Source organism: Tamandua tetradactyla, chromosome 13 (assembly GCF_023851605.1).
Source record: "Tamandua tetradactyla isolate mTamTet1 chromosome 13, mTamTet1.pri, whole genome shotgun sequence".
NCBI lineage: Eukaryota > Metazoa > Chordata > Mammalia > Pilosa > Myrmecophagidae > Tamandua > Tamandua tetradactyla.
The window spans coordinates 85,506,133-85,518,635 of NC_135339.1; the positions used below are offsets into that span (position 1 = coordinate 85,506,133).

The window sequence follows — 12,503 nt, forward strand, 5'->3', positions numbered from 1 at the left end:
GCCAGGCACCAAGTGCTGTGTATTGGCTAACCCCCACCAGACACTGGTCAACTCCCCTGCCCTCATGCCAGAACCAGCCATCCCGCCACTGCAAGCTGGGAGCAGGGTGCCCCCCCACCCAGCCATACATGCCTTCTCTCCAGCCAGCAGATACAGTCAGGAGGTACAGCCTTGAGGAAGGAGGTACTCATGTGAAACAATAAGTGTAGGCAGGCAGACTCCCTATCTGCCTAGGTTCTTTTTAAAATACATTTTTTCTAAAAAATATATTTTATTATTATTATTAATAATAATAATTTTAACTTTATTTCTTATTTATGTACAGTTTTATATATTCACATTTTATTGATTTTTTAATTTTTTATTTTTCTGTTTTATTTTACTCTATTTACCTACCTTTTTTATAATTATTTACTCCCCTTCTCAGGGCAACAGTCTGAGGTCATTACCCAATGACCCTTCTGACATTGGGGCCTACTATAGGTGAGGTGCATTTTTTGCTGTTGTTTTCAGATTTTTATTATATTTACATTTAATGTTATTAGTAGCAATAGTTGTAGTACTTATATTTTGTGTGCATGGACCAGGAATTGAGCCTGGGTCTCTTGACTGACATGCAGGCATTCTGCCATTGAAGTACTTGTGCACACCAGTCTGGCTTTTGGCAGACCCTCAAGTAGAATTGTGACTCCTACATGAGATCTGGGCCTTGCTTTGGTGGGAAATTACTGACAAATCAAGTGCAAAATGAAACATTCAACACAAAACCAAGTAAATACAAAACTTTAGATGAGTGAAGGAAATTAATTAATTAATTTGCAAAATTACATTAAGATAATCAAATTCCCCAAACACAACAGAAAATTACAAAGCACATGAAGGTCCAAGGAGAACTGGCCCAACCAAATGACCAAATCAAAACTCTGGAGAGGGGCGGGCCGCGGTGGCTCAGCGGGCAAAGTGCTTGCCTGCTATGCCGGAGGACCTCGGTTCGATTCCCGGCCCCAGCCCATGTAACAAAAACGGAGAAACAGAATACAATAAAGCAAGAAAATGTTTAAAAATGTTTCCCTTTCTTCCTTCCTTCCTTCCTTCTATCCTTCCTTCCTTCTCTCTGTCTTTCCTTTAAAAAAAAAAAAAAAAAAAAAAAAAACTCTGGAGAGGACACAGAATATGGAACAACTACTCAGGGATATTTATAAAGAAATAAAGGATGTGGGAAGACATCAGAATAGCATAAAGAAAAATCCAAAAGATTAAATAGAGAAATAGCAGGTCTCACAGATATGAAAGCTACAGTAGACTAAATTAGAAATATACTGGAGACACAAGATAGCAGACTTGAAGAAACAGAAGGAAGAATAAGTGAGCTAGAAGAACAATTGAACTAGAGTGCACAAATGATCAAACAGCAAGAAAGATAGGAAAAAAATGGAACTGGATCTTAGGAAAATGATAGACAACAAGAGCCACACAAATATAAAAATCATTGGCATCCCAGAAGGAGAAGAGAAGAATAAAGGGCTGGAAAAGTTAGTTGAATACATAATCAGAGAAAACTCCCCAACCTTGTAAAGAGAATAATTGCACAAGTCAAAGATGCCTACCAAACCCCAAACAGAATAAATTCAAATAGTCCTATTCCAAGACACATACTAATCAAACTGTCAAATATTGTAGAGAAACAAAAATTCCGAAAGGAACACAAGAAAAGCCATCAACTAATATAAGGGAAATCACAAAAGACTGAGTTTGGGCTACTCAACAGGCACAATGGAAGCAAGAAGCATTTTAAACATATTTTAAGAAATATATTTTATTTCTTAAAGTCTGCCATCCAAGAATCCTTTATCCAGCCAAGTGTCCTACAAAATTGAGGGAGAGATTAAAATCTTCAAAGATAAATAAAGATTGAGAAAGCCTTCTTAATGAAAAAAAGGGGGAAGAGAGAAATTAGAAAAAATAAAGTTTCAGTGGCTGAGAGATTTCAGAGTCGAATGGTTTTCATGGAGGTTATTCTTATGTGTTATATAGGTAACCCTTTCAAATTTATGGTGTATTGGAGTGGCTGGAGGGAAATACTTGAAACTGTTGAGTTGTGTTCCAATAGCCTTGATTCTTGAAGACAATCATATAAAGATATAATTTTTACAATGTGACTGTGTGATTGTGAAAATCTTGTGTCTGATGCTTCTTTTATATAGGGTACAGACAGATAAATTTTAAAAAATGGAAATAAATAAATAAATAATAGGGGGAACAAAGGGTAAAATAAATTAGGTAGATGGAAATACTAGTGGTCAACAAATGAGAGGGAGGGGTGACGGGTATGTACGTATGAGTTTTTTTCTTTTTCCTTTCTATTTTTTTTTCTGTGGTGATGCAAATGTTCTAAAAATGATCATGGTGATAAATACACAACTATGTGATGATATTGTGAGCCACTGATTGTACACCATGTATGGAATGTGTGTGTGTGAAGGTTTATCAATAAAAATATTTTTCAAAAGTTGTGGAGAATTAAGAAAGTGAATTTTTAATGAATATAGATGTGAAAATCCTCAACAAAATTCTAGCAAATCGAATCCAGCAACACATTAAAAGAATTATACATCATGACCAAGTAGGATTCATCCCAGGTATGCAAGGATGGTTCAACATAAGAAAATCAATTAATGTAATACACCATATCAACAAATCAAAGCAGAAAAATCACATGATCATCTCAATTGATGCAGAGAAGGCATTTGACAAGATTCAACATCCTTTCCTGTTGAAAACACTTCAAAGGATAGGAATACAAGGGAACTTCCTTAAAATCATAGAGGGAATATATGAAAAACCCACAGCTAATATCATCCTCAAGGGGATAAATTGAAAACTTTCCCCCTAAGATCAGGAACAAGACAAGGATGTCCATTATCACCACTATTATTCAACATTGTGTTGGAGGTTCTAGCCAGAGCAATTAGACAAGAAAAAGAAATACAAGGCATCAAAATTGGAAAGGAAGAAGTAAAACTATCACTGTTTGCAGATGAGATGATACTATATGTCGAAAACCCAGAAAAATCCACAACAAAACTACTAGAGCTAATAAATGAGTACAGCAAAGTAGCAGGTTACAAGATCAACATTCAAAAATCTGTAGTGTTTCTATACACTAGCAATGAACAAGCTGAGGGGGAAATCAAGAAACAAATTCCATTTACAATTGCAACTAAAAGAATAAAATGCTTAGGAATAAATTTAACTAAAGAGACAAAAGACCTATACAAAGAAAACTACAAAAAACTGTTAAAAGAAATCACAGAAGACCTAAATAGATGGAAGGGCATACCGTGTTCATGGACTGGAAGACTAAATATAGTTATGATGTCAATCCTACCTAAATTGATTTACAGATTCAATGCAATACCAATCAAAATCCCAACAACTTACTTTTCAGAAATAGAAAAACCAATAAGCAAATTTATCTGGAAGGGCAAGGTGCCCCGAATTGCTAAAAGTATCTTGAGGGAAAAAAAGAAGCTGGAGGTCTCACGCTGCCTGACTTTAAGGCATATTATGAAGCCACAGTGGTCAAAACAGCATGGTATTGGCATAAAGATAGATATATCGACCAATGGAATCGAATAGAGTGCTCAGATATAGACCCTCTCATCTATGGACATTTGATCTTTGATAAGGCAGTCAAGCCAACTCACCTGGGACAGAACAGTCTCTTCAATAAATGGTGCCTAGAGAACTGGATATCCATATGCAAAAGAATGAAAGAGGACCCGTATCTCACACCCTATACAAAAGTTAACTCAAAATGGATCAAAGATCTAAACATTAGGTCTAAGACCATAAAACAGTTAGAGGAAAATGTAGGGAGATATCTTATGAATCTTATAATTGGAGGTAGTTTTATGGACCTTAAACCTAAAGCAAGAGCACTGAAGAAAGAAAGAAATAAATGGGAGCTCCTCAAAATTAAACACTTTTGTGCATCAAAGAACTTCATCAAGAAAGTAGAAAGACAGCCTACACAATGGGAGACAATATTTGGAAACGACATATCAGATAAAGGTCTAGTATCCAGAATTTATAAAGAGATTGTTCAACTCAACAATAAAAAGACAGCCAACCCAATTACAAAATGGGAAAAAGACTTGAACAGACACCTACCAGAAGAGGAAATACAAATGGCCAAAAGGCACATGAAGAGCTGCTCAATGTCCCTGGCCATTAGAGAAATGCAAATCAAAACCACAATGAGATATCATCTCACACCCACCAGAATGGCCATTATCAACAAAACAGAAAATGATAAGTGCTGGAGAGGATGCGGAGAAAGAGGCACACTTATCCACTGTTGGTGGGAATGTCAAATGGTGCAACCACTGTGGAAGGCAGTTTGGCGGTTCCTCAAAAAACTGAATATAGAATTGCCATACGACCCAGCAATACCATTGCTAGGGTTCTACTCAAAGGACTTAAGGGCAAAGACACAAACAGACATTTGCACACCAATGTTTATAGCAGCGTTATTTACAATTGCAAAGAGATGGAAACAGGCAAAATGTCCATCAACAGACGAGTGGCTAAACAAACTGTGGTATATACATACGATGGAATATTATGCAGCTTTAAGACAGAATAAACTTATGAAGCATGTAATAACATGGATGGACCTAGAGAATATTATGCTGAGTGAGACTAGCCAAAAACTAAAGGACAAATACTGTATGGTCCCACTGATGTGAACCGACATTCGAGAATAAACTTGGAATATGTCATTGGTAACAGAGACCATCAGGAATTAGAAACAGGGTAAGATAATGGGTAATTGGAGCTGAAGGGATACAGACTGTGCAACAGGACTGGATACAAAAACTCAAAAATGGACAGCACAATATTACCTAATTGTAATGTAATTATGTTAAAACACTGAATGAAGCTGTATCTGAGCTATAGTTTTTTTTTGTTTGTTTTTATATATATATTTTGTATTTTGTATTTTTATTTTTTTCTCTACATTATCATTTTATTTCTTTTTCTGTTGTCTTGCTATTTCTTTTTCTAAATCGATGCAAATGTACTAAGAAATGATGATCATACATCTATGTGATGATATTAAGAATTACTGATTGCATATGTAGAATGGAATGATTTCTAAATGTTGTGTTAGTTAATTTTTTTTAATTAATTAAAAAAAAGTTGAAAAAGTGATCAGACTTCAAGTAGAGATATGAATAAAGCTGATCTGGATAGGACTAAGGTAAATCAGAATACAGGGTAAAGGACGGTTAAGGGGTATGGGATTTATGAATTTTTTCTTTTTTTTTGGAGGGATGCAAATGTTCTTTACAAATGATCATGGTGATGAATATACAGCTATGTCATGATATTGTGGGCCATTGATTGTACACCTTGTATGGACTGTATGTGTGGGAAGATTTCCCAATAAAAGTATTTAAAAAAAAAACATTATCAAGAAAGTATAAGGGCAGTGCACTGGGAGAAAATAGTTGTAAACAATATCTGATAAGGTTTTCACATCAAAAATACTTAAAAATATATCTCAACTGAAGAAAAAAATGACAACTGGACTAAAAATCAGAAAAGTTCTTCAGCAGACATTCTTCTAAAGTTATATAAATGGCTAATAAATACATGAAAAGATGCTCAGCATCATTAATTAATAATGAAATTCAAAGCAAAACAGTGAGCTAGCACTTCACATGCACTAGTGTGGCTGTTGTCAAAAGGAAAACTAAAAATAACAAGTGCTGATGGGAATTTGGAGAAAATGGAACGCATACATGGTTGGAGGGAATGAAAAATGGTGAAAACAATGTATAAAACTGTTTATTGTTTCCTCAGAAAGTTGAACATAGAATAACCACATATGATGGTTATGTTCTTGTGTCAACTTGGCTAGGTTATGCTGTCCAGTTGCTTGGTCAAGCATGCACTTGTCTGATTACATTTGCGAGGGTATTTGGTAGGAGGATATGGATCTATAAACAGTTGATTACAAATAGAGCTGATTACATCTCAACAAGGGATCTTGCCTTCAGCAATTTGGGAAGCTTGTAAAATCATTAGGACAGAGGATTTCAGAAGTGAGAAAGAATTTCTACCTCTATATCAGGCAGCCAGCTTCTCAATGCCAGAACATGTTCAAAAGGTAGGAGGAGCAGGTGGGTTTTCTGCTGGAGATCTTGATGGGTGGGGGTGACCCCTACCCTCTGAGCTTCCTCAACACCTGCTGCAGGTAGTGTCACACATGGCAGGGTATGCTGCAGAAAGGAGAAATCAGCATGAGTCAGTGCCCACCCTACAATGGACAGAGCATTCTGACAATATGTGTAGGAAGGGGCCAAGGGAAAATTAAGAGGGAAGTTCAAACATGGGGAAGTGCTGAGTGGTGTCCAGTCATGAGGATGACAGAGATCTAAGCAGTCCAGCTCTAGGCTCACTGAGTGATTATGAGGGCTGTCAGGTAAACCAAGGCAACAGATTCCCAGAAAAGCTTCAATAGTAGATTGTTAGAGTGAGAGGGCTGCTGGCAGTGCTGTGCTGTCAAAGCATGGGGTAAGACATGGGTTCACCTCTGTAAAGAGCAGGAATAAGGCACTGGTGGGCTGAGGTGTCCTAGGCAGGTGGCTGTGATGCACTGGAGTTCTGAAAATCCTGAGAGACAAAGATGGGTCAGCTGCCATCAGCCCTCAAGAGGGAATGCAGGCTGAGCCTGGCAGCCCAGCAGGATGAGCAGGTGAACCACACTGGAGGGGGAGGATGAGGTCTACATCGGCAGACAGCCTGGAATATTGCCAGGCAGTGGGTCAAGCGGTGATTGGATCAGAAACCCCAGAAGCTGTGACTTCTCTTTCTCAGGAGACTTGGTGGAGGTCCATGTGCAGAGTCATCTCATGTCTCACATCTCCACCTGGCCACATATGCTGGTGGGGGGCGTGGTCACCTAAAAGGAGCTGCCAATATTCTCCAGAGCACTGTATACCCTGAAAGCAAGTGTAAATATTGACATATAATGAACATACAAAAATGATGTGCTTAATCTGATGTGCTCAAATGGTTATCTTGGCACAGATATGAAATGTGCTCTTTCTGCCTCTCCACCTACAACTGCAAACCCAGAAATATGAATTGATTGAGTTATTTTTGAAACTGGCTCTGTCAGAGAAAGTGGACTGCTGTACAATAGGTAATATTTAAAGGAGGTGGGGAGAACATTTTGAGCTGGTCTGAAGAATAGTTTCTAAATCAGACTGGATATATGGTAAAAAAAGAAGAAAAAAAAAGAAAGAAAGCGAATTTTGTTTAGTTATCCAACAAGCTCTGAATGGATACAGAAAGTTTTAAAAAGTTTTTTAAAGTAAACTTTGTTTATTATAATCAGTACTAAATAAAATTTGATAAGCTTGTCTAAGGAGTATAATTTTTCCTAAAATAAAATGGCTAGTGTTAATATGTAAGACAAGACCTGAATGAATATGTTTTCTTTCTGTTAAAATAATGTAAATTGTTAGTCCTCTCAAGAAAATTAGAAAATATTTTTCTTAAACATATAAGTACTCTGTCTAGAAAATGAAGGATTTTATATCATAAAAAAGGACAAAGACTGAGAGAACTAGTCAACAAGAGACCTGCCCTACAAGAAATACTAAAGGGAGTCCTCAGCTGAAAAAAAAAAAGCCAAGAGAGAGAGGTCTGGAGGAGAGGACAGAATATGAAGAGCACCAGTAAGGGTAATGTAAAGGATATAAAGAGAAAGAGGGAAAAGAATATAGAGATCTGACAAAACTAAAGGGTAAGAGGGTAGATTCAAGAACTACTTTTACAGTAGTAACTTTGAATGTTAATGGGATAAATTTACTGATTAACAAATACAGATTGGCACAACGGATTAAAAAACACAGACTATCTATATGCTGTTTACGAGAGCTGCATCTTGGATCCAAGGATGTAATTAGATTGAAAGTAAAAGGATGGAAAAAAAGATTTTCTGTGCAAGCTGTAACCAAAGAAAAGCAGGAGTAGCTATACTAAATCAGATAAAATAGACTTTAAATGTAAAGATGTCATAAGAGACAAAGAAAAATACTACATTTTAATAAAATGGACAATTAACCAAGAAGTCTTAATAAATTTAGTAAGTTTGAAATTATCCAAAGCCCTTTCACTGACCACAATGGAATGAAGCTGGAAATTAATAATCACCAAAAAACAGAGTTTTCACAAATATATGGAGATTAAACAGCATACTCTTAAATAATCAGTGTATCAAAGAAGAAATTGCTAGAGAAATAGGTAAATGTCTGCAGACAAATGATAATGAGAATACAACGTATCAGAATTTATGGGATGGAGGCAGTGCTGAGAGGAAAAAATTTATTATAGAACAATTATTATAAAATAAGAATGAGGAAAAAATGAAACTTAATTGCTGACTGGAGAATCTAGAGAAAGAAGAGCAAACTAACCCCAAAGCAAATAAAAGAAGGGAAATAACAAAGAATAAAGCAGAAATAAATGAATTGGAGAACAACAACAACAAACTAGAGAGAATCAACAAAACCAAAAGCTGGTTTTTGAGAAAAATCAATAAAATTGATGGACCCCTACTAGACTAACAAAGAAAAAAAAAAAGACAGAGGACACAAATAAGCAAAATTAAAAATGAGAGAGGAGGCAGTACGATGGTAGCTCAATGGCAGAATTCTTGCCTGCCATGCTGGAGACCCAGGTTCAATTCCCAATGCTTGCCTATGCAAAAAATAATAATAATAATAAAATAAATTTAAAAAATGAGTGAGGTTTCATTGCCATAGATCATGAAGAAATTTTAAAAAATCATAAGAGGCAGGGCAAGATGGTGGTTTAGTGAGGTGTGGAATTTAGTTCGTCCTCTAGAGCAGCTAGTTAATAGCCAGGAACAGTACAGAACAACTGCTGGGGCCACATCAGTGCCCAGGCACACAGCACACACCAGTCTGGACAACCTGGACTAGCCGAGACCCTACACGGAACAGTAAGTCCCCTAAGCCGCAGAAGCTGGTGTCCCTCCCCCATAGGTGCAGCAGGCTGGTTCCCTGAAGGGAAAAGAAACAGAGTTTACTAGCAGCAAGGGCTTAGCTCAGCCAAGCTCCACCTGTGTAATTAAGTAACAAATTCTGACAACTGAAAATAGGCCCCCAGCACAGAGAAATCGGGAATAAGCATTAAAGGTACTAGGAGATTTTTCCCTGGCAGAACAGGGGGAGGAGCTGGGGGGGGTCCTGCTCTGAAAATGATTTTTTTTTTTTTTTGCTCTGTTTCTATTACTTAATAGCTCATTAGATAGAACTGGAAGCCCTCTCAGGCTCCAGCACTACCCCAGGCAAGGCTAGCATTAAGCTTGTCTGAGACAAGGCAACTAGTCAGGTGAAAGGAGTTAATTCCCTAGAGGGTGTACCTTCCCCAAGAGAAAGGTATGACCCAGCTCAAATGGAATTCCTCCCTCAAGGAATTCAAGCCCCATGGACTGGAAAACTGAAGCGATTAAGGCCAACCTATAACCTCACTTAAGAGAGTGTCTGCTTAAATTAAAATCAGTTTATGCTGGGGGGAAGCAACAGGCAGACAAGTACCACATGCTGGGCTGAATAGGAAAAGCACAGAGTCTAGAGGCTTTGTAGGAAAGTCTGTCAACCTGCTGGGTCTCAGCCTCAGAGAAAACTGATGCAGGCTATTATCTCCTCCTGAGATGTGGACCAGACTAGTCTGAGAAAATCTGACTGGGGTCTATAATATAAAAGAAGACCCTCCTCTTCAAAAAAAAGCTCCATATAGGCTGGGCAAGAAACAACAACAAGAACTGAAAAATTCTGATCAGTCGAAACAGAACCTATGCTAGAGGTCTAGAATAAGTAGAACTGAATGCCAAAGAACAGATAGAGAACAAAGCCATCCCGCAAGAAAACCATAGGTAAAAAAAAGTGAAAACAACCTCCAGAATCAACTAAGGAAATCAAATGCCTAGACACCAGCAAAAAATAATGTGTCATACTAGGAAAATCAAAGATATGGCCCAGTCAAAGGAACAAACCACACTCCAAATGAGATACAGGAGTCGAAACAACTTATTCAGGATTATATACCATGACCAAGTGGGATTTATTCCAAATATGCAAGGCTGGTTCAACATAAGAAAATCAATAAATGTAATGCACCATATCAACAAATCAAAGAGGAAAAACCACATGATAATGTTGATTGATGCAGAAAAGGCATTTGACAAAATTCAACATACTTTCTTGATGAAAACACTTCAGAGGATAGGAATAGAAGGGAATTTCCTCAACATGATAAGGGCGTATATGAAAAACCCACAGCTAACATCATCCTCAATGGGGAAAGACTGAAAGCTTTCCCCTTATGATCAGGAACAAGACAAGGATGTCCACTGTCACCATTGTTATTCAATAGTATGCTGGAAGTTCCAGCCAGAGCAGTTAGACATGAAAAAGAAATAAAAGTCATCCAAATTGGAAAGGAAGAAGTAAAAATCTCACTGTTTGCAAATGATATGATACTTCATGTTGAAAATCCTGAGAGATCCACAATAGAGCTACTAGAACTAATAAATGAGTACAGCACAGTGGCAGGGTACAAGATCAACACCAAAAAAATCAGTAGTGTTTCTCTGCACTATGAATGAGCAATCCGAGGAGGAAATTTTTTTTAATTCCATTTATAATAGTAACCAAAAGAAGCAAATATTTAGAAATAAACTTAACCAAGGACACAAAAGACCTATGCACAGAAAACTACAAGAAATTGCTAAAAGAAATCACAGAAGACCTAAATAAATGGTAGGGCATACTGTGTTCTCATGGATGGAAGACTAAACATAGTTAAGATGTCAATTCTATGCAAATTAACTTATAGAGTCAATGCAATACCAATTAAAATACCAAAAACTTTAAAAATATATCCCAAAAACTTACTTTGCAGAAATAGAAAAACCAATAACCAAATTTATTGGAAGGGCAGGGTGCCCTGAATAGTTAAGAATATCTTTAGAAAGAAAAATGAAGTGTGAGGTCTCATAATACCTGAATTTAAAGCATATTACAAAACAGCATGGTACTGGCATAATTATCAATATACTGACCAGTAGAATCAAATACAATGCTTCAGGTATAGACTCTCTCACTTATAGATAATTGATCTTTTATAAGGTAGTCAAGCCAACTGATTTGGGACAGAGCAGCTTCTTCGAGAAATGGTGCTTGGAGAACTAGATATCCATATGCAAAAGAATGAAAGAGGATCCATATCTCACACTTATACAAAAATTAACTCAAAATGGACAAAAGACTTAAACATTAGCGCTAAGACCATACAACTTTTAGAAGAAAATGTGGGGAAATATCTCATAAAACTTGTAATAGGAGGTTTTTTATACCCAAAGCGCAAGCATTGAAGAAAAAAATAGATAAATGGGAATGCCTCAAATTTAAACACTTTTGTGCATCAAGGAAACTTTGTCAAGAAAGTAAAAAAGGCAGCCTATGCAAGAAGAGACAATATTTGGAAACCACATATCAGATAAGGGTTTAGTATCCTGAATATATAAAGAGATTCTTCAATTCAACAACAAAAACACGAACAACCCAATTTAAAAATGGGCAAAAGACATGAACAGACACTTCTCAGAAGAGGAAATACAAATGGCTAAAAGGCATATGAAAAGATGCTCAACTTCACTGGGCTATTTGGGAAATGCAAATCAAAACCACAATGACATATCATCTGACACCCACTAGAATGGCCATTACCAAAAAAACAGAAAATGACAAGTGCTAGAGAGACTGCAGAGAGAGAGAAGTCTCTATAGGTAGAGAGAGAAGTCTCTACCTATTCACTGTAGGTAGAGAAATGAGAGGTCGAGCCTCTTGGAGGGCAGTGTGGTGGTTCCACAGGAGGCTAAGAGTGGGGTTGCCATATGATCCTGAAACCCCGTTTTTCAGTATATACCTGGAGGAACAAAGTGTAGGGACATGAATGGACATTTGCACACTGGTATTTCTGGTTGCAGTGTTTGTGATGCACATGAATGGAGTGGGCTAAGTGTACAACGATTGAGGAATGGAAGGGGAAATGGTGGTGTATACATACAATGGACTACTGAGCAGTGCAAGAAGGAATGAAGTTTTGAACTATGTAACTAGATGAATGAACCTTAAGAGCTATATGTTGAATGAAATGTCAGAAACAAAAAGACAAATATTATCATGCCTCAATCATATAGACTAACTATAATATAAAAATTCAGTGAAGAGTCAAGAGCATGGATTATCAGGTTGGGGCCTATTGTAAAGTGTCCTGGATTGTAAACTCTTACAGCAGTCATGTATATTCTGGAGGTGTAACTGTTAATTTTAAATTCTGAGATACTGAGCTGTTAGTATATAACATGGTCTTTCCCAGAAACTTCAGGTATTTAC

General features: G+C 37.0%; 1 protein-coding gene across 1 annotated transcript in view; it reads left to right on the top strand.

Annotated features, from left to right (window-relative positions):
- C13H10orf88 (chromosome 13 C10orf88 homolog) overlaps positions 1–12,503 on the top strand; it is a 59,222-nt gene continuing 46,719 nt past the window's right edge. The window contains exons 1-2 of the mRNA XM_077126312.1: positions 1–183; positions 428–483. Coding sequence (XP_076982427.1) covers positions 453–483 — 31 coding nt within the window. The 5' untranslated portion in view covers positions 1–183; positions 428–452. The remainder of the gene's footprint in view (positions 184–427; positions 484–12,503) is intronic.